Source organism: Cydia fagiglandana, chromosome Z (assembly GCF_963556715.1).
Source record: "Cydia fagiglandana chromosome Z, ilCydFagi1.1, whole genome shotgun sequence".
NCBI lineage: Eukaryota > Metazoa > Arthropoda > Insecta > Lepidoptera > Tortricidae > Cydia > Cydia fagiglandana.
Genome location: NC_085959.1, coordinates 13,896,878 through 13,920,737, shown reverse-complemented (window position 1 = coordinate 13,920,737; position 23,860 = coordinate 13,896,878). Strand labels below are relative to the sequence as shown.

Genomic DNA, 23,860 nt, shown 5'->3' with positions numbered 1-23,860 from the left:
TACTGAAAATTTTGTGAATGCGCTTTATTAATGTCTATTTTTTATTAAGTTGCCAGTTGCCAGTTTTCAGTGTATATTTCTATAAGTAAAACATTTTTTTAATAAATAATACAATATTATAAATATAAACATGCCTTTTATTTAAATAGAATAGAATAGAATGTTTTTATTCGTGACAAAACTATAATTATCAATTGATAATACCACAAACAAGGGTTTATTTGCATCTTTCATATATTTCGTGATATGAAGATAACAAATATGTTTATTAACAGAATTACTATATACCTATAATACCAATACCGGCCAGGCTAAACCGGTTGTCAACTTTAGTGTTTGGTACACAACGAAGGCGCTACTAGTATAAATGTATAAACGTTTGGGGACATTTTTTTGTATGGAGTTATCGTTCTTCTCCTAGTGAGTATTATATTCTTTGTTTTCGACACATCATCATATACCAACGCAGACGCACACATGTTAGAGTATCTATTCGTAAACGTTTGTCAAAACTAACAAACCGTTAGTATACTGAATCGCAATTAAAAAGGGATTGAGATAGCTGTCAATCCATATTGATTTAGACGTAAGTGTATGGAAATCTGTCATTTCTAATCCCTTTCTGATCGCGGCATGATAATAATAGTGTGTCCTTTTGTAGTCATTTTGACGTTTCGTTAAGTAAATAATGTATCGATGGCGAGGACGGTTCAATATCGTAAAGTAATTTAAGGCTTACATACTTTGACACAATTCTTATGGTGTAACATTGTTTTTTTTTTCTATTAAAGGTTGTTTTAATAATTTTATTTCAATTTATTATGCACTATGATACCGCTAATAATAAACGCGTACCTAGTAAATAAAGCAGTCATACATTATTAGGAGTGAACGTCCGTAAGTACCGTGAGACTATGTGTGCCGTAATTTTATACCATCAACGTTCGTTATTATATAAGAAGCAGCGTCCGGTACATCGACATTCAAAATTTGGTAACCCATGGGCGTTGTCTGACCAAACCTGGCAACAATGAGCATTTCTTTTGCAAATGCTTTTTTCCTTTGCTATGCCATGAAGTATTACCAACGTGAACGCAATTATGATTATGAGAGATGTTTACAAAACACCATTTTGATCTAAATCCGGAATACCTACATAAAATTTTATTATTTTAAGATGAGATGAGACCTGATAGTATTTCGGCCCAGATAATTCCAATTAGATTTTCTATCGAACGAACTTCACATTTATGTAATTTACAATCTATAACTGTATTTTGATTTATTTCAGGAGACTGGGAGATGCTAAACATATCAACACAGATATAGTACCAGAAATATGTATATCTACACGACGGTATTGCCCATACATCAAGGTAGTTTAGGTAGTGTGTACATATTTTTGGCAATTTGTCCGTGTCCGATATTTAATAATACCTTATAAGTACAATGAGAGAAATTGATTTTTTTTTTATTTTAAATAATTTTTTTTTAAAGCATTTATTTACATACAATATATATACAGTGGTACAACTAAACGAAATTAATAACTAGCTTAAATCTAAAATAGGCCCCTGAGGCATTGTACCATTATTTATTAGTTAATACTAAGCACAGTACAGAACAGATACAGATTTTTCAGAAAAATTGACGTAGGTACTTTCTTTTTCAGTACTTTACATTTCCGTAGCGCCTTTCCGTTTCCCATTCCAATGGTTTTCCAACATATAACTCTTTCGTGGCGAAAGAGGGCTCCCCTCGTTTGCTAGTGTAGTCTTGTTTCTGGCTTTCATTGGAGGAAATTGTTTTCAATGCATCATAAGCTATTCTGAAGGTGAAGAATATAATAAGATCAAAACCGGATATTAGTGTGAAGCCGAGCATCAGACTGAGTAGGCCGCCGAACGAAGCTAAAAAAAACTTTTTGTTATTAAAAGGTGTCAATTTAATCCTAAGTTAATCAGTAGTACAGTCACTAATAATGTGAATATCTACACTATAGGATGCTGATACGCAATAATGTGTCAACCCACATTCATTCTGCAATAAGATGTCAACTCAAAAAATGTACGTATAAAGTTGACATTTTATCGAATATTTTTTGTGTAGGTATTGGCAATTTTGCTAAACATCCATAAACTGTGAAACTAGGTGAAATGACAACATATCAGTATTTTCTTGACATGATTTTTATTGCACTTATAATATTCCAGGCCCCAATTTCACATCGGTGACAGGTGCGACAATTGTAAAACATCACTGTTGCTGACGTCACAGGCATCCATGGGCTACGATTACCGCTTACCATCGGGCGGGCCGTATTCCTGTTTGCCACCGGAAAAAAACAGATATTTCTCTTGCGAAGTTTCTGACAATTGTCAAGATTTAGAAGAATTGTAGGTAATTCTTGACAGGAAATGAGTTATATTATAATTTCGTGACCACTGTCGTATTTCTTGTGACAATTGTCATAAACTTAGCAAGTTTTTTTCCGATATAATAAAAGTTTTTTTTAATAATACTATGATGGTGGCAAACAGGAATATGGCCCGCCCGATGGTAAGCGGTAACCGTAGCCCATGGATGCATGTGACGTCAGCAACAGTGATGTTTTACAATTGTTGCACCTGTCACCGATGTCAAATTGGGGCGGGTGTTCTTGATTGGCATATAACTAGGTAGGTATTTAAAATCTTAAATAAGATGCCCTTACCAGGAGACCCTAACACAGCAGTTATAAAACGTAAGAAATTATAATTTTACGCACTTTCTAAAAATATAAATAATTGATTGCCGTGCCATATGATGCCCGTGGTCCCGGGTTCGAATCCTGGTAAGGGCATTTATTTGTGTGATGAGCACGAAAATTTGTTGCTGTGTCACAGGTATTTTTCTCGGTTGGTTTATTTTTTGTATTCTGCTCACCTACTTACTTTTAAACAACCCAGAAAAAGTTAACATAGTTACGTACTTTTAAGTGCCACAGTAAAGCAATAAACCCGAACAAATATTAAAAATAAGCAATTCCAGCCAAAAAACTGAATGCTAATTTAATATCATTGTTACACAAAGTTTTATAATATAACTGCTGTGTGAGAGCACTTTTATATAGTGTTGAAATTGCGAGTATAATATTTATTAAGAAGCATACAATAAATCTATCATCAGAGGCATACGAACCAAGAATGTTTTGCCAGTTTAAATAAACATCACGGCGGTATCTGGTCGAGACCAAGTCGTTGAAGAACACATTCAGCAGCGAACGGTTGTCCAAATTGACGTCGTTACTGAAACATAACAGACTCTGTGAGCTAAACAATAGGAGCTACACTCACTCCGAGGGCGTGTAATCAACTAATATGAGCAGGTAATGAACACTGCTACGTGACACCTGTAACACGCATTCATTACCGTACTGTGTCAACCAATAATGTGAATAATTAGTTATATATAGTATAGTTTATGCTAAGGATGCTAAGTGTTAGCTAATCTATCAATTGCGTAGATAGCTACTTTGTCAAGAAAGAAAGTTTCAAGTTTAGTCAGGCGTGTCTCACTCCGCGATTTCGTCGCTTTGCTACAGGTAGCTAAAAGTACATCCGTGCGGCCCCAATTTTGGGGTTTGCCATAAGCCACGCTTAGCGGCCATATCTGTGCTGATCGTAACAGACGCGTTTTGTTAGAGAGTGAGTATTCTGTACTTAGTACTATTATTTATTCTGTGGTTTAAATAGTTGTTAGTTTTAGGTTTATTGTAAGTATTGTTTTAAATGACCTGTCATTCGAAGTTAACTTATAAAGATAGTAAAGCAAATAAAGAGAAAGAAAGGCATAAGTAATTATTTTTGTCGTTTTTATTTTTCCACTAAACCGCGGACGGATAAACGGACGGACAGACAAATAGACGTACCTACAGAGAGCTGCGATATTGCGTGGATACTATATGAATGGACTTTAATATTCTGAAAGCACTTTTGCAGCTGTGTGCTGCCATAGCCGTAATTCCTAGTAAACTACGGATCCCTAAAAACGCAGGTACTTACGAAATAGAGTTTTATTATTTATAGAGTTCTATTTATTGAAACGAGTAAATTCGCATGTATAATAAATTGTTTTTAAATTCTAGTAAAATGGAAAATACACTTTGTTGAACATGGAAAATAATGGAATTAGTTTATTCGTTCATTCGAAAAAAAATTCTCCTTTGTTCATCGAAGCCTTTGACGAGAAATAATAAGGCTGCTATTTAACTGATCACCAGATTTAATAAAATTTAATACCAAAAAAATTTACTTTACCACCCTAAAATAATGAATGATCACCAAAATTATAACACCAATTTAATGTGAAATGATTACCAATTTTATTACATTTTACTATCCTATTAAAGGAAATGACACCAAATTAATCATTATTAACCCAAAAATTGTAAATAATTACCAAATTTCAAACCCCAATTTAATGTCAATTGATAACCAAATTTTTACATCGTGCTATCCTATTAAATAAAATGACACCAAAATAATCATTGTAAACCCAAAAATAGTAAATGACCACCAAAATTAGAACTCCATTTTAATGTAAAATTATAACCAAATTTTTAAATCTTGTTATCCTATTAAAGCAAAGCTAGTAACATTTCGTTTCTGTAAGGTTCGCAGTTCAAACCTAACCTAACCCACTTTTCTAGTAGCATTTCTTATCTGGAAGGGTCGCAGTTCAAACCTAACCTAACCCACTTTTCTAGTAGCATTTCGTTTCTGTATGGGTTGCAGTTCAAACCTAACCTAACCCACTTTTCTAGTAACATTTCGTTTCTGTAAGGTTCGCAGTTCAAACCTAACCTAACCCACTTTTCTAGTAGCATTTCTTATCTGGAAGGGTCGCAGTTCAAACCTAACCTAACCCACTTTTCTAGTAGAATTTCGTTTCTGTGTGGGTCGGAGTTCAAACCTAACCTAACCCACTTTTCTAGTAGCATTTCGTTTCTGTAAGGGTCACAGTTCAAACCTAACCTAACCCACTTTTCTAGTAGCATTTCGTTTCTGTAAGGGTCGTAGTTCAAACCTAACCTAACCCACTTTTCTAGTAGCATTTCTTTTCTGTAAGGGTCGCAGTTCAAACCTAACCTAACCCACTTTTCTAGTAGCAATTCGTTTCTGTAAGGATCGCAGTGTTAACCTAGCCCACTTAACTGATAGCAGTACAAACCTAACCTAACATACTTTTCTAGTAGCATTTCAGTATGCCTACCTAAGTTATGCGGTGCGGGGTACGGGGGTTGAGCGGGAGGGGCTAGTAATTTTGGCATCATTTTACTTTATTTGGTAATATGTATAAATTTTTTGGTATCATAGTGGTTTATTTAGGTGAAAATATCGCATTTATTTGGTCTTCAAGATTTGGTGATCATTAATGATTTTTGGTAATCATTCAATATATTTGGTATTCGAATACAATTTGAAGTGCAGTCGTAATTAAAATGGTGGTACATTTGTAATTTTAGGCCTTATTTTTTTGGTGTTCAGTAATTTTTTTTGGTAAGCATGATTTTTTTATTTAGGGTACCAAAGTATTTTTTGATGGTCATTATATTTGTAGCCAAATAATAATAGGGTGAACAAGCGCTAGCTAGCTAGGTATTGATGAAAAAGGTGCTAACAAGAATGCGATCCCATTCAGTTTGGATTGCTTTGCCAGCATGCCCAGGGCCACTTCCAACGGGTAGTCGTAATGCTCGCACTCTGGCAAGCACTGCATAACGTCGTCTGGCTCGGGCTCGCTTTCGTTTGTTGATCCTACAACAACAAAGCCTTTTTTATACACCAGCCTGTTCGATTTCTTAAATGAAGTTCATCATAATATGGCGTTCTTCATCTTAGAAAAGCGGACAAGCTATGCCGATATTCAAATTGAGTAGAGAATAAGTACCTAGGTAAAAATATGAATGATCACATTAGATTTTTGTAATAAAACCCTTTAAATTACATGTTATTTTTCTAATATGTAGCTTTCTATCACAGAAAGATATGATCAATCACGATGATAAAATATAACATACGTTTAGCATCTAAAGGCAGTTCGTGCTCACCTATTTTTTCTAAGCAGTCCAAGTCCTTAAAATTACATTTTCGATGATCATCTGAAAGCAAAGTAGGATAATCTTTATACCTACATACTTAAGTCTTAGTGTGTCTACAATAAGAGGAGGCGTAAAAAGTATAATAAAATAGGCTGTGACAGACGGACAGACAAACGCACGAGTGATCCTATAAGGGTTATGTTTTTTCCTTTTGAGGACGAAAGTATAATATTTGAAGACATTTTAGAAAGCATACCATAATCATAAGGAGGTAAATCTAACAATCAACATATTAACATAACACATCATAATAAATATTTAAGTACTTAACAACAATTAAATAGGTAGGGACCGAAAAATGAAGATAAATTGAGTAGGTATGAGCTTACCTGTAGTTGGAAAGTAGAATGGCAAACAATCACACGTTTTCTTAATGTACTGCACCTTCTTGAAAGCCATACAATTATGGTAAGAGTAGTGGCGGAACTGGCTTATTTGACGCTGGAACAAGTCAAATTATTGATGACATACCTAAGTATTTTCCTATGACGAAGTTATTGATGTTGATACCATATCAAAGTAATTGAATAAGGTAGCAATAAAAGCTTTTAGCGATCGTTACCGAAATAAAGGCAATCGCTTTCAGTAATTTCAGGGTCATGTATTTTAACAGGGAATTTTATGGGTTGCCCCGCTCTAAAAGGTGAATACATAATATGTATACATAATTGCGGCATATTGTTAATAATTGTATCAAACTTTTGCGTGTACGTATCACAGCAGAAGGAATCTATTTGGAGGATAATAAATTTTGTTTTAGGTAAGTGATTGTACCTACTTTTGACTTAGGTATAGAAATTTTTGTATAGATTATGTAATATTTTTTTTTGTCAACGTACTTATTTACTTTGAAAGCAACCCCCAACTTACGGAAATATACATAATTATGTAATTTCGGCTGTACACAGTCGTCGAGAACAGAACAGAGCGTTTAAAGAAACACCAGGGCTCGGAAACCGGTATTTGCTCCATACAAAAATACCGGTATTATTACGTTCTTTTTCGTTCTTTGGTTTATTATTTCTTTTTTAATTGGACAATCTGATAACACAAATTCGTTACCTAAATACATAATCCAGTCTTACGTAAAAAGCATAAAATAATTCAAAATATTGGTCTATTTCGGGGTTTTTGAAAAATACCGGTTCCGAGTCCTGAGAAACACACAAGTACCTATCAACAAAGATTTCTATCTTCTATACTACTAACTAGCAAGGTAACCCAATCAATTGAATTCAGATGTTCTTTTCGTTAGAATCAATTAGTATCAGTTGATTTGGGCAGATAGCGGGGTTGATTTTTAAATAGATTAAAATCTATATTCAGATTTGCGTCAGTAAAGTGCGTCATAGTGTTTCCAATCGTCAATCGATATCAGATCATGATATTTCTAAAGTAAAAAAGTGAAAAGTGTCTGTAGTAAATGGAACGAAGTAGAAGATAACGTAGGTACTTACGATGAAATTATAATTTAATATGACCGTTTTCCACCCCGAAGGGAAGAAAACGGATATTTGAGGTCTTGCCGAGGCTTGACCTTTCGGAGATTACCTGTCTTACCAATACATGCAATTGTGCTGAGTAGCTAACACCGGATCGAGTCTGCGAACGCGGCGCGGCCGCGCACGGGGTGCGGGACGCGCGGGGAGGGGCGCCGGCCGGCAAGCAAGCGACGAGTCGCGCGCGCTTCATCAGTACCTACATTCAATGCCGGCAAGGCCCTTACTCAGGTCAAGCCTCGGCAAGACCTCAAATATCCGTTTTCTTCCCTTCGGGGTGGAAAACGGTCATATTTAAGGTCTGTGCCTTCGGCTTGACCTTTCGGAGAAGTGTTTATCTCCTGCCGGCGACCCCAGCGTACTGTGACCTTAATAAAATTGATAGGTTGATGTACTTTCAGAAATAATAAAAACAATTAATGTTCCATAAAAAGACTTATTATTCATATAAAAACACCAAACAAAAACAGAAAGAAACAGTATTAACAATGAGATCCACCTCATTCAGTCAACCTCTGACTGGTAGCAAAAAGAAACAAAAATAATAATAAAATCAGACTTCTGACAAACATAAAGTGTACTAATGAGTATAAGAGCACTTATAAGGCTTAATCTTTTATAACAAAAACTTTCTAATTCAGCTCTAAGAGCTACCCTTATAAAATCACAGATTGTAACTACCTATGAGATCTTGTTACTTACTACTTACACACGTAATCAGTCAAATAAACACAAGTAACACAACCATGTTATTAAACAGCTTTAAATGACTCATTTAAAGGGCCCACCCCGCCAATACTATATTTTGACTTATCCACTTTTTTACAGTAATGTTTGAAAAAGTTGACTGAACCGCGCCAGTTTCCTTTTTCCAAAATACGATCAAGTGGAATTTCATTTTGATAATCATATGAAGCTACAGCCGAACGTATAGATCCAGGCCCACATTTTATGCCAAGATCGGAGAAGGGCGCTTTTAGCCAACCTGCGATAATCGTTCGAGACGCCGCTTTTACTACCCCCCTAGTAGATATGAACAAGTTGTCCAAACCGTGACAACTTTTCCTTCTAGCCTCAGAAACAGAGATCAGACGACGAACCCATCTAACAACATCCAAAATTTCGTCGTTTCTACTTTTTAACTCCCATCCTGACTGTTGCCTACTAGCCGAATCTGTTTTGGATCCAAAAGATGGCCAAAATATTATAGATGTATTCGAATCGGAAAAGAAATCTCTACCTATTGATAGTAATGTTAAATCATGGATCCTTCGCCCAGATGCCAGTAACAAGAGAATAGCCGTATGTCGAGAAACTTGAAATATACTCGCTGGATCTGGAGGGTGATCCTTAAGCCACTGGAGCATATCCTCAATATTCCAGACAGAATTAGATCGTTTATTACTCGAGCAGGCGGATTGCTTTAAACTTATCGCTTTCAACATGTATTTCACCAAAGGATGTGCAGACAGCCTCATTTCCTGTTCCGGATCAGATAATGATACGATTGCCGATTTTTGTACTAGAATTGAAGGGTAACTCAATCTTTTGCAGCGATTCAAGTATCCTAAGTAAGTCGCTAGCTGCTGTGGCCGAGGCCTGTTAGGCTCTACTCCATTCTGATTACACCATCTCCTCCATTGTGACCACGCTGACCTGTATGTCTTCCAGGTAGATTGACGCCAGGCTGTCAAAAGAAGGTCGATATCTTCGGGATCTAAACCGCTAATCAATTTACTCCACCCCGTATCTTCCAAACCTCCAAATGAAGATTGTTTACATCCGGTGGAGTCCTGTTTGTCGAAAGATCCGTGAGATGTTGGTCCAGATTCCATATTCGAAAAGGTGGCGCCAATGCTCGGCTCCTCACATCTGCCCTCCAGAATACATGCTCCCACCGAGGAACGACAAGCAAATAAATCCCCGATGCCCTGTTCAAGTGCTGCAGCACTCTTGGTACCAGAGGAGGAGGCGGGAACACCCAGGCCAGCTCGTAGTCCCATATCCTGCTGAAAGCATTCACAAATAACGCCTGATCGTCCCTTGCATCCATCGTTGCATAAACCGGTACCACTTTCGACTGGTATGTCGCAAATAGATCTATTTGTGGGATGCCCCATTTCATAAACACCCGAGTTGTCACAGTTTGACTGAGATGCCAATCTGGCAAACTCTTGTTCCTCGACAGGCAATCCGCTATGACATTGTAGCGACCCGGTATGTAAAACGGAACTAACGTCACTCTCAACTCTTGAGCAAGCATTAATATCTTTTTCGTTAGATCTAACAACGTCAGCGATTTCGTCCCTCCTTGATTCCTCAGATAGGATATCACCGTTCGATTGTCTGCTTGTAACATTACCGTTTTCGTGGCAATGGTTGTTTGACAACACTCCAATGCTATTAGGACGGTGTGAAGTTCCTTGCGATTGACGTGCCATAGCTTCTGAGCTGGAGTCCATAAGCCTTCTAGAGTTTTTCCGTTGATTTGAATGCCCCAACCCAGATCTGACGCGTCTGTAGAAAGAAAAATTGAGGGTTCTTCTTGAAATATTCGTCCGGGTTTCTCCAAGTTTTCTAGCCACCACTGGCAATCCATCAGGGCAGACACTGGCATTAGTCGTCTGGTCGATGGCTGGTCTTCGGAGAGAAGTCGGCCGGCTCGTTGCAAATTTCGCGTGAAGAGGCGACCCAGTGGAACCACTAATGATGCGAAGCCTAGTTTGCCGATCAAAGAAGATCCTTCTTTCCAATTCCAGCTTCTTCTTGTCATCATCCTTTGTAGAATTTTTTGAATGTCGCTTCGCTTTGATTGTGGAAGTGACTTCAGATTTTGCGAGGTGTCCCACTGAACACCGAGAAACTCCATCTGCTGTGTGGCTTCTAGTACTGACTTTTCTCGATTTACTGTCCATCCCAGGTGACTTAATAGATGAATTGCTGACTTTATGTGACCGTTTAAAACCTCTGGATTTTGATGCGCAAAAAGGAAGTCGTCCAGATAAACCAGAACCCGTATGTCTCTTGACCTTATAACACCAGCTACCCAGTTGCTCAGACGAGAAAATGCCAACGGTGCCGTTGCAAGCCCGAACGGGAGAGAGGTCATCCGATATACTTGACCCTTGAAAGCAAAGCAGAGGAACCTTCGATGGCTTTCTTTGATAGGCACGTGGAAATATGCTTGAGACAAATCCAGCTTTCCCATAAAGTCTCCGTTCTGTAAGAACTCTGGAATCTTGTTTTGGTTTATCAGCCTGAACTTTTTGGGTTGCAGATACAAGTTTAAGCGCTTCAGGTTGAAAATCTGACGAATTTTGCCGTTTTGCTTTGGAATGAGGAAAATTTGAGACAGGAAACCCGCTTCCTCTGTTGTTCTCTCGGCTACACCTTGGGCTATTAAACTTTTTATCTCTGATTCCATTAACTTTGAGGTTTTGGTTGAAAAGGCTTCTATGGTTCTTTCGTTGAAGGGTATTGACGGTGGCTTTTTTACGAATGGAATAGAATAACCCTGTATCGTTTTTAAAATCCAGGGAGGTGCCCCGAGGTCCTTCCAAACGTGCAGGTAATTTCGCAACTGACCTCCCTGGAACCTCACTTCAGAAACGTCGAACTTTGCCGTGTCGGCGAGTGCGGTCGTTCGACTTCTTGGAGTGACTCGTTGACTCACTCTGGCGCTTGCGAAAGGATGAGGTGGTAGCACCTGGTCGAGACTTCCATTTTGGCTCCGAACTCTTAGAAGGTCGAGATGTGGCAACCGTTTCTGAAGTGTTCCGGTTCTTTTTAACAATTTTCCGGTTTGTAAAATGGTAAGACTTGCCCGATCTTGAGGGAAATATTTTATAAAAACCGCCTTCATCTTTTATAAATTCTGACAATTTCCGTTCGTCAAAGAGGCATTCTTCTGACGGCGGTATATCCTGCAGCTTCCCTGATAAGTAGTCTGACCCAGCTTTAAAATATTTTCTGCGCAAATCTATCGCCTCTGACCTGCGAGCGCATGCCAGGTGAAGTAAATCGTCTGAGGTACTCTTAAACTGAGATGACGGGTTAGACAGAGCTTTCTTCATCTCGTCAAGTAAAACTTTATCTTTTGATAGGACCTTCTGTATCTCTTCCCCCAACGCCTTACGTTGTTTTAAGAGGCCGTGGGTAATAGTACCCAACACATCGTCCATTCTTAACAACAAAGACGAGGTGAATGACTTTTGAGTCAGCCGCTCTAGCGGAGAGTTGACTTTTAAGCCGCTGAATACTGGGCTTGCCTTTAACCGCTTCTCTACCTCCTTATATTTGATCTTATTCCAGGACTTGGAACCTAACTTCTGGCAAGCCATTCCTTCGGCTTTAATTTCTGCCGTCGGCTCGGGAACAGGGGGCTGCTCCTCTCTAACTTCTGGTAGCAAAAAATCCTCCTGAGAAACTGGATCCGGTGGGCACCAGGACTCCTCTGTACGCTCGGTTTCTGCTACGGATGAGGCCCCTGAGAAACCATCTATATCGTCCTCGGACTCGCTATACCGGCGTTGGTCGCGATTTGAAAAAGTAGGGGGCAATTCCTCTCTCTTTTCCAGTCTGTGCAAGAGCTCCGCGAACATACAATCGACTTTTTCCTCCAAGAGGTCTATCCTGGACCTTTTTGGTTCGCTAGAACGCGACATGCTTCGTCGTCTTTTGTGACTGGCTGCGCTGCGCTGACTGTGAGACGCTGAGCTCGATTCCCCCGAATCCGACTCCGTCCGTCTTAAGATTTTAAGGGCCTCTTTCCGACTCAGGAATGTAGGCTTTAATTCCGTCAACGCCTTATTAAACAGCTCTGTCTTCGCGGCGGAACCTCTTATCCTGTTAGCTAAGGCTGGAGGTCCCATTATGAGTGCCCGTGTAAAAGGCCATTGGAGCATTCTTATCTTCATATCTCGAAAAGTTTTCTCGGATACGTGTGTCGTAGTTGGAAAAAAGGCCTTCATCACCTCTACCGTTGGGAGCGCGAAACGCAATTTGTTTAAAATTTGTGGATCGACTTCGCTCGCATCTTCCATTGTCGACTTCACAACTGTCCACGCCGTCCAGCCATCCGGGTAGTTCTCTTGCACTAAGAGCTTCAAATTCTCCAGCACGGAGTCATCTTCCGGCGTCGCTGCATGCTCATCCAACAGCGCCCCTAGCGCCACCAAGTCACCAGCCTCCGCCATCTGGAAGCATGTGTTTAAATCACCCACTTGCAAGGTCCGAAGCAAATCACCACACCTTGAGCCAACGGCATATTAAACATGTGCAAACAGTGTGCATTTTTAGCATAAGTCAAAATTGTTAGGTGTTAGGTTAACGGCTGCAGTGCTAGTACATTACTAAATACTTCAATTTTGAAGTTAGATTTTAAAAGCAAACTATGCCTTCAGGCTACAGACGGGAGTTACACCGAGCCTTGTGATTGCGGGTGTGGGGCAAATCGAGCCATGCGGCTGCGACTGCGGCTCGATTTGAGCCTCACGGCTGCGGCTGCGGCCAAAAATTTGAGCCGTACGGCTGCGGCTGCGGCTGGCGAGCCCAAGGCTACTGCCGCTGCGGCTGGCAGGCCATCAACAGTCGTCGGGACGACTCACGACTCGTGTATCGCCCCAAATCGGGCTGGTGCTCAGACCAAAATTTGATTTTATATGATTGACAATTTCAGATCGCCTTAATAACCGCAACTCGCACAGATAAACTTATAAGCAGGAAAAAATCACAGAAAAACAGGAATATATCTGTTAACAGAACACTAAAAAACAAGAAACACAAACGTCTCCGACGAACATGCAGAAAATAAATAACTACAATCTTTAAAACTCGGTCACAAATTATTCGTACGCAAACCAAACCATTTATAATTCAACAGACCCGATCACGGTAACAATAAAAACCAAATTTACTTACGGTTTTCGCTCGTAAACTCTCATAAACACAACACGAACGTTACACAACGTTAGCAAATACACAACACAACGCACTGTAGCGGTAATAACAGCGTACTGATGAAGCGCGCGCGACTCGTCGCTTGCTTGCCGGCCGGCGCCCCTCCCCGCGCGTCCCGCACCCCGTGCGCGGCCGCGCCGCGTTCGCAGACTCGATCCGGTGTTAGCTACTCAGCACAATTGCATGTATTGGTAAGACAGGTAATCTCCGAAAGGTCAAGCCGAAGGCACAGACCTTAAATGTAGAGTATACTACCAGACTTAGTATGATTGTTTTCTTTTATAGGTATATGCCGATTCACTGACATCAGAATTTATCTAATTAATGTCATTTAGTTATCGTGCGTCTCGCTCGTGCCAATACATGTACACTCAAGATATTAAATAACGACGCGGACAAAGTGAAAAAATATGTACACAATACCTTAATTTTTGGGCAAGAAGATCGTACACCTATAAATATTTTTGGCACTTTGTCCATGACTAATTAACATCATTTAGATATAATTCTGATATCAGGTTGCGTTCGAATAGGCCTGTCATTATACTTGTTACGTAGGCGAACAGCACGCGAACGCAAAGTGAAGCGATGCGGCGCGGGGTGAATCAATCCTTTGATACCTATAAAAGTGTCCTACGTGGGCGATTTCGTTGCGAACGGGAACGCCTTGGACCCGCCGCGCCGCGCCGCGTCGCGAGTTGGTTGCTTACGTAAGACGCAGCGTTACCTCGTCGTTGTAGTAGCACTGCCGCTGTTCCGGTATGAAGGACTTGATGCCAGGCGTGGCATATGTGCGTTCGGGCGACAACGATATCAGCACCTCCGTGGACGGGTTCACCATGCGCGCCTGCGAGTCCAGGTCCGGCAAGTTGTACGAGTCGTCTATCAACACCTGCCCATAACGTTACACCACTGAATAAATAATTAGTATTACCAGAGATATATATAACTCAGTATAAGATAAATAAAGTCTAAGAAAAAAACGTGCCTCGGATGTCAAGCAAAAGTCACTGTCGAATAGATGGCGCCATATACCTTTGGCCTATTGTCGTTTAGATGGCGTTGGCGACACCGTTTGATATTTAACAATTTTAACACGTATCAGTGAAAGAACATGGGTCATTGTGGAACAATAAAAATTAATAATCATATATCCGTAAACATATTTTAATTCATTTATACATTTTCAATTTTATTTTAAGTTTTAATCGTGTGTCGATAGATGGCAGTAAATGTACCGTGACTACAAAATTTACTTTGACAGGACCCCTCTATACTATCTATTCTTTTTGGTATTACATATGTGTCGCTGAACTTCAAACTCGGGTAAATCCATTCGACCCTCTCAGCAAATATCTACCCTATTACCTTTTCTTAATACCAAAATCGCACAATCTGACAGATGGATTTACCCGAGTTTGAAGTTAAGCGACTCATATTAGGTCCAGAAGGTTCACTCTCTAACAAAACGCGTCTATTACGACAGATATGACCGCTAGGTGGCACAAGCGCGAGCTGGCGTTCGTTCCGTAGCGGTGCGCGGCAACTACTATGGCTAGGGCTAGACACCAAAATTGGTGTGAGCCGCATGTACTTGTAGCGAGGCAACGAAATTGCGGAGCGACCCACGGCTGGTTACACTTGAAAATATCTCCAGCTATCACGCTACTACCAGGTCTAATATTCACTAGACGTGAGCAGCACCAACCAAACACACTCAGTAAATGATAATGGACCATTCACCATCGTATTTAAGTACAACAATCACAAGGTTTCCCTGTTTTTAACTTTTTTGCTAAGGACAAATTTAATTATTTATAATCATGGCCACCCTGCGACATCTAATTAATGAAGTTAAAACCTCGTTATCTGTTATGGCAGGACTTTGATTATGAAGAAATTAATTGTCATTATTCAGTGCGATTTTTACACTGTAGGGATCTTTCTTCTTTTTAACCGACTTCCAAATCCCAAAGGAGGAGGTTATCAATTCGGTTGTATGTTTTTTTTTATTTTTATTTTTTTTATTTTTATTTTTATTTTTTTTATTTTTTATATTTGTTACTCCATATCTCCGTCATTACTGGACCGATTTTAAAAATTCTTTTTTTGATTGCATGTATATGCATACAGATTGGTCCCGTTTTTGTCAAAATCCAGTTCTGATGATGGGATCCATGAGGAATCGACGGAACTCCTCAAATCTTAAAGGCATACATATAGTGATTTTTGTGTTTTTATCAACAAATCAAGCATATACATTCAAAAACGTGACATTTGATGAAGTGGAACTGCTGATGATGATCAGAACGGAACTCTTCAACGACGCATAGTTCACCTTTGGCGATTTGTCCTCTTCTTTATGTTTGTTAAGCAAGTTAAGTTTTTAAGCAACATTTTTGTCAAGCTTGAGTTCTGATGATGGGATCCATGAGAAATCGAGGGAACTCCTCAAATTTTAAAGGCATGCGTATAGAGGTTTTTGTATTTTCATCAGAAAATCAAGCATTTTCATTCAAAACTGTCGCATTTGATGGAGTGGAACTGCTGATGATTATCAGAACGGAACTCTTTAACGACGCATAGTTCACGTTTGGCGATTTGTCCTCTTCGTTATGTTTGCTAAGCAAGTTTAGTTTTTAAGCCACATTTCTGTCAAGCTCGAGTTCTGATGATGGGATCCATAAGGAATCGAGGGAACTCCTTAAATCTTAAAGGCATACGTATAGAATTTTCTGTATTTTCATCATAAAATCAAGCATTTTCATTAAAAACTGTCGCATTTGATGAAGTGGAACTGCTGATGATGATCAGAACAGAACTCTTCAACGACGCATAGTACACGTTTGGTGATTTCGAATTTCGATTTTGACTTGGACTGGGACCCGGACTCGTACCCGGATCGGAACCGGACCTGGACTCGGACTCGGACTTGGACCCGGACTCGGACCCGGACTCTGACCCGTACTCGGACCCGGACTCGGACCCGGACTCGGACCCGCGGAAAATCACTATGATACCTAAACTAAATAAACCGCTATGATTACCTACCATAAAATGTAGGTATATAGTATGATGATGCCAAACCGAACCGAACAGAACCGAACTGCAATCAGAGAAGTGGGTTAGGTTAGGCTAGAACTACGACCCTTACGGAAACGAAATGCTACTAGAAAGTACTGGTTTTACCTCCTTTTCTACATAGTGCACCATCTACCATAATTTTTCACCGGGCCCCATAGAAGTCGGTTTTTTTTCTTAAAAATTATTCTTACTGTTACTTTAGCGGGGTTGCGCGCGGCAGCAGCGCAGAGGTCAACGATGTTACGAGTAGAACAAAAATTTATCACTTCCCGTTTTCGATTTACGAACATAATCAGCCGTTTGAAAAAATACCTAGTGGGGATTAATAGTTATCAATAGAAAGGTAGGTATCTACATATTTACAAGTAAGTATCATGATTTGCTGTGGGTAAATATTTACGCCACCTAGTTGACACTGATTCAAAGGCAATGCGAAGGTGCTTAATAATCAGATTAGATCCAATAATCGGATAGCATTGATATTATTGTAATGTGTTTAACTTCCTCGTCTGACTCTGAAGTGATAAATAGGTAATACTGGACAGTTAGAATATTGACAACGGTTCTATTTAAATCATAGCCAGATAGGATTTATTTAGGTTTAAAGCCAGATAGGATTTATATAGGTGTAGTTAGTTTTCAGGGTTCGTGTGGGTATCTGTTCGCTCCTCTACACGATGGGCCAACGCCAGCCATTCCAAGGGACGCATTTATGCGTTAGAGGGAGCAAGTGATATTGCTATCTCACTCTACCGCATGGCTGCGTCCCTTGGAGTGGCCGGCGTTGGCCCATCGTGTAGAGGAGCCATATCACAGGCATGAGGCAATTCGCTAGTGAGTGAGGTATGGTGAGTAAGTGAGTAGGACACACAACACGCACCAGCGCGCCCTGCGAGGCCACCGCAGAGCTGTAGTAGTCGTCAGGCGCGGTGTTGATGAGCACGGTGAGCGCGGTCTGGTAGCCACATGAGGCCACGCGGCGTGGCGCCACCTGCTTGCCTAACTCGTTGGTCCTGTTCACAGATTAAATATACCTTAACATTTGCAGCTGTGAAGAAAGAAGTTGTCTTTCACTTACTGCTGGCCACTCAATAAAAAACAACAATAAGGAATTTCCAGTAATTTCAACCACACTTTAAATCAAAGAAGAAGGCCCATATTACGAGTACACATACCTTAAAGTCCTTAAACAGACTAACATATACCCACTACACTATATACATATTTACCTAAACTATTTAGGCGAATCGTCTGATTGGACAGTTTGTTCCGGAACTTCGGCCAGAAGTCAGCGCACTCGATGGATGGTGGATGGATGTTGGGTGGATTGGATGGATGGATGGTTATAGGTACATACTTACGCATGCAATGTGTTGAGAGAGACGTTGACCGCAAAGTAGTTGAACGCGCAGCACAGGTTGAGCTGCGTGAACACCTGCTGGAAGAGCATCTCGCAGCGGTACACGGTGTTCTTCCACATGCAGCGCTGTACCAACTGGCCACAAGAGGACACTGGCGACATCTGGAAACGTGCAGGGAAAGATACATGATACACCTATACCTACATGATATGAACATAGGCGCTAAGTCTTGTTCACTATACCCGGTGGCTAAAAAATAACTGCATTTCCGTTGCCAGGGAGGTTTTGGGATTATACTGAGCAACTTTTATTACCAACCTCGAAATCGCGAAAAAAAGATTCGGCTGTTTCATACGATTTTGGCTAGTCCATTTTGTATGGGAGGATAAAGTTTTTTTTCGCGATTTCGGGGTACCTGGCAACGGGAATGAGTTATTTTTTAGCCATCCTTTATAATGCATATAACGCGCCATTTTCAATTGCTTTATCTGTGATGTGACTAATTGTGGCACAAAGAAATTGACACAATCGTTACATTTGCTGTTGTTAGTGGCACTTAGTTTTAAAAAAGTATACTTGTTATGAATTTTTGGTATTTTTTAAATCGGTTACGTGTAGCATTTAGTAACACACACACGCAGATAAGAACCTAATTAGTATTCACGATCCTGCTCGGAATGTTAAAAGCAGGTAGAAGCGGGAGGCTTATAAATCTTCTACCTATATCTTAATACCTAAAGATAAAAGTAATGTACATAGGTAGGTCAGGTATTACTTACATTGATAAGTCTGTGTACGAAACTCTTCGAGCCAGAGAGCGTATAAAGTGCTTCTCAGAATTTGATTGAGTGAACAGATGTTTACGAGCGTATATTTAATGAGATTATATTACAACCTACTTAAGTACTTTAATGAAAAAAGTTTAGTATACTTTCACGGTTCTTCCTTGTAATTTATATTTTACGAAAAAAAATAGGTTCACAGAGATATTTTTTTCTAATGAGTAATTAACTGAATTTAATTAAGAATACCGACCACTTAATTTATATTTTATTATAAACTTAAACTCTGGAAGAGAAATAAATTTTGCTTGTTATTCCTTTGCTAGGAGTTTTTTTTATACTTTAAAGCTTTAAACTGCGTGTTAAAAGATCTTATTTGTTAAAATGACTATTGATTGACTTTAATAAAGAATGTAAGGAATAAATAAAAAAATATTCATTTATTTTACTAACAAATGAAACGACTTACACTTGCAAAAAGTGTTTCCGTTGTAATTTTATTGAGATCTAGCACATCTTGTAGCTTGCTCAACATCCATTTTTGTGTCTCATTGGCTTGGAACGAGGAATGAAGGAGGGGAGCCCAGCGAAGGTACTCGAACACATTCTCCGGGGTGATGTTCGGAGGGAGGGTCCTGAAATATAGGCAAGGAAACTAATATCCTCTATCGACCCAATTCGAGCAATGCTCATAAGATATCACAGCGATACGATACCGATCTATCAGTGTCAAAAGACTCAAAAGTGACGTTTTTGGTGGCATTATGTCACTTTAGGCACTGACAGATCGATATCGTATCGCTATGATATCTTATAAGCATTGTTCAAATTGGGCCGATTCGGTAGAAGGGTCGTGACTACTTGACTAGGCACTTTTCCAATATTTATTGCCCGTGACACCGTTATTTAATAGCTTTAATAACTGAATGCGTAGCCAACGTGCACTCGTGCTCCGTAGCGAACGAAACGCAACTGTCACTATCACACTAAAGATAGAGAGATGACTATGATACGCTAAAGTTAACTTAGCGGTAACGATTGGCACGTTGGCTACGCGGCCTGAACCGACAGCTAAGGATGACTTCAAATCAATGTTTTTATGCGCTAATTCAAGTGTTCTCACCAGATATAGAAGTAAATTACATATGTCCTAACTATCATATATCTAAACGGTGAATACGTTAAAATCCTGAATACAAGGAGTCAGCAGCAAAAAGCAGCTAAACTGACGACCCATGCGAATATGATCTGAATACAATTTTATGATCAAGATAATAAAAGCGTTTAGATCATCTCGTCTGCTTAATTACTTCTGCGAATAGAAGCATGATTCACCTCCTTAACATGTTATTGCCTAACTACAGATACCGACACATTTGCGGCGAACTCCTTTGCCGCTCTCCGAGAAATGGTATTCAAATCACAAATAGTGACAGCTGGAAATGGCACGTCCCAGACGGGACCGTGAGTGCTCTCGATCACCTGCAAAAGCAATATATCAAATACATATACTTAGGGTAGATTGGACCAAACCTGTCACCGCTAAAGCTTTCGCAGTATTTGCATTGTATTGGGAAGTTTCATAGATCTCTGCTGCATGACGTTGATCAGTCTGTTAACTGTGGTTGGTGCAACAGGCCCTTTCTGTTTATATAAATTGTTTAGGACACATTCGTAATACGAATTTCGTATACATACAGCATAGTACATATGTCGCAGTAAGATAGATATATCCGTTATATAGTTATAACCCTAGGGATATAATTATATGACGTAACATAGTTATATATATCCCTAGAGTTATAACTATATAACGGCTTTATCTATCTTACTGCGACACATATAAGGGTAAATATCCATCAGAGCGATTGGTCACGTTTCTTTGTAACACGGCCAAGATGACAATCGTACATCGACAAACACGTGAAAATGTTTTATTTAAGTTACTAGGCCCCCTATATTGATTGATTTCGATTGGTCGATTTTTCCTCGCGGACACTCACCACGCTTAAGTATTTCTGTAATAGTGGATGCATAGAGGATGATTACCCTACGGACTAATATGAATGAACGTAACTGTCTAAACCTTTAAAAATACACTCACGCGCACGCTAATTAAGCCTTATTACAACAACTTATGCAAGGTACGCATAGAACGCGAAATCTCCATGAAACTATTTATAGGGTGATAGTTCGCGGCGCATTCGCCAGATTTGGGGCCCATTTTCTGAACCCAACAGATATTTTTTTTTAGTCGCGGCACTCTCGCACGGTCACGCACCATTGTCCATGTTAGTAGTCCATGAAGTCAAGATTCGTTTTTTTATATTTTTAATGGTCTCTAGAATAATATTCAGTTAATTAATTAAATATTTTTCTAGATAAGTAAGATTTTACAAATATGAATATTTAGAGGGTCTATTACTACAGCCTTGATAATATCCTGCCTTCCTTTTTCTTAAGAAATTAGTTAACGTTTACTTTGCTACTATATAAATAAATGAATATAAAATAAATAAATATAATAAATGAATTACCGTGACGATAGGATTCCGAGCGTACCAACGGTAGGCGGTGACGACGAAGTAAGCCGCAACGCCGACGCTCAAAACCACCGCCAGCGCCCACAGGCTTCTACAGAACACTGCCTTAATGATCATCTTAATCAAATTGATATATCTTTCCATCGAAACTACACAAACATAACCATTTCGGGACCAAGTTCCCGATTACTTAAAACACAACAAAATAAACATGACATGTTTAGAGAAGACATTAGACAAAGCCGATATCAAAACATTTTTATGTAATTTTCCCACCGCCACTTGCACCCCACTAACCCGTTAAACCGTTAACCCATTGTCAAAAAGACTGACAAACATGGTAACTCCAGGTTTAACCGGTTACCCCCGGGTTAGTGGAATGGTGCAAGTGGAGCTTAATCCATTTTTAAAGATAGGTACCTACTCCTTGTGTATTAAACTGCTACGTCTACATAATTAGCCAGCAAAACCGAATAGCTGAGGGAATGGTCATAATTATATCTGACAAATATGTACATTTCAACGTAAAAACGATGTTATACGTGTAGGCATTTGGTTTCTGCTGTTTTACTTTATTGCTCGCGGTATAGGTAGCTATTTCAATTAGCCTAGGGTTGCCAGACGGAGTTCGGGAATAATTTGCCTTTTGGGTTCTTCTAGCATTTCGTGTGACAAAACAACAAAATATAAAAAAAAACCTTACACGCCTTGGACAATTTAAAGTAATGGCCCAAACAAGGTAAATAGGTACCTACAGTCAACGGTAAAAATATGGGCGTAGACAACTTACTCAAAAATATGTCCCATAGTTCTTAATTCACTGACATAAGAGTTATGGGACATATTTTTGAAATGATTTGTACACCCATATTTTTACCGTTGACTGTACATAAGTAAAGTAAACAACTTGCGGACTTTCGCTCATAACTCTCTCATGAGTGATCTCTTCCAGAAGGGAAATACCTCAATAAAATAATAATGGGTAATTGAAAAACAATCAATATACTTACCTTCACTACCTAATTCAATAAGTGTTATTGTAAACATACATTAAATAAATTAAATACCTACACAAGTATAATATACAGTCAGCAGCGCTTTGCAGCACTGCATTCACGTTTGTATGCAGCGGTGCTATGTTAATAGTTTTGTTGACAATAAGCACTAAGTAAAGAAAGTATAACTAAAGAAATAACAGTGCGAAACTTAAAAAAAAGGAGAGATCGTCAAATAGGTACCTACTGCAAAAAAAATAGATACTAATCTATTATGAGAAAAACTTATTATTTTAGTCTGGACTAGTTAATCCTACCGAAACGCTTACATAGATTTAGGTATCAAAGTACAAACCAAGAGAAAAAATAATATATGTATATATATATCTACTTATAGGTACCTACTTATTTTTTGGTCCGCAACCCTAGTTACCGACCCGGCTCCGATAACTCCATCAAGGCAGGACATCCGATCAAATTTAGGCACCTTAATTGCCGGGGCCGTAGAGGAATAAGTATGTAGGTACCTAAGCATAGAAGAGTGCTCACTCGATACAAAGATAAAAAACTATTTATAACAAGTTTTAACCGAGCTGTATGAAAACTTATTTGTGATAAAATTTAAGCATAAGTATTAAGCTCTAAGCAAGTTTTAAACTTATCAGCAATACCTACTTTTTATATTACCTACCTCCAATACAACCAGATATAATTAAGAAAACGGAATTAGCACTCTTTGCTTAGGTACTTATTTCTCTTGACCGTGGCGGATGTTCATTGTGAATTTAAAATTGCTTGAGTAAACTATTGTACTTATGTGATTTTTTTAGTTTTTCTTTCAAAAGTTCTTTTTAAAAAATAACCATGTTAAACACATTTTCACAATTAACTAAATACCTAAATGGCTGTCCAAAAATTGTAAATTTAACATTTCAATTTTTCATCAAGTTAAATCAAAAAATGTAAACAAACCTCTCCGGCATATTAATATCCTCCATAACAATATACTTGTAACCGTGCAAATCTGTTCTGTTGCAAAACTCAACGAATTTGCTAGCTAGGAATCCCCTTTTCGGTGGTTTTTCAAACCAATGGTTCTCGTTCACGGATTCCTTTGCTTTCAGTCCCGTGTCCCCGCCGCCGTAGCGCACCATGGTTAGACCGGAGCTTAAATGAAGTGCTTTGCTCACTTTGTTTCTAATAAAACAACTGAGTAACGCGGGTAAGAGATTAATGCCGAGTCAATTAATATGGTACTATACAATAAAGTCTAGATTTGTGAACAAGTTAAACCCATGAATTGAGTTCAGACGGAAATATTGCAGGTCGCGTGCACGTCTATTGCGGGCTTAAAGTGACGAATGGTCGTGAAACGTCAACTATTGAACACACGAGCCAGTAATTATAAGCAAGCATAGATCTCCAAATTAGATATGCAAGCTCAAACAAATGTCGTTTATTATAGGCCCTGGCCAAGGTGACAATCGCTATTGCTA

The 23,860-nt window shown here is 39.1% G+C and overlaps 1 protein-coding gene across 1 annotated transcript; it reads right to left on the bottom strand.

Annotated features, from left to right (window-relative positions):
* On the bottom strand, window positions 1-23,769 carry LOC134679190 (sodium channel protein Nach-like). The gene is made up of 12 exons (XM_063538066.1): window positions 23,337-23,769; window positions 21,364-21,460; window positions 20,199-20,308; window positions 19,296-19,461; window positions 18,045-18,205; window positions 17,564-17,696; window positions 14,327-14,491; window positions 6,472-6,583; window positions 6,092-6,142; window positions 5,663-5,798; window positions 3,181-3,287; window positions 1-1,910 (listed from the first exon to the last, which is right to left on the bottom strand). Exons 1-12 carry the CDS (start codon window positions 23,516-23,518, stop codon window positions 1,669-1,671), a joined length of 1,662 nt encoding a protein of 553 aa, XP_063394136.1. The 5' UTR covers window positions 23,519-23,769; the 3' UTR covers window positions 1-1,668.
* Window positions 23,770-23,860: the final 91 nt, after the last annotated feature.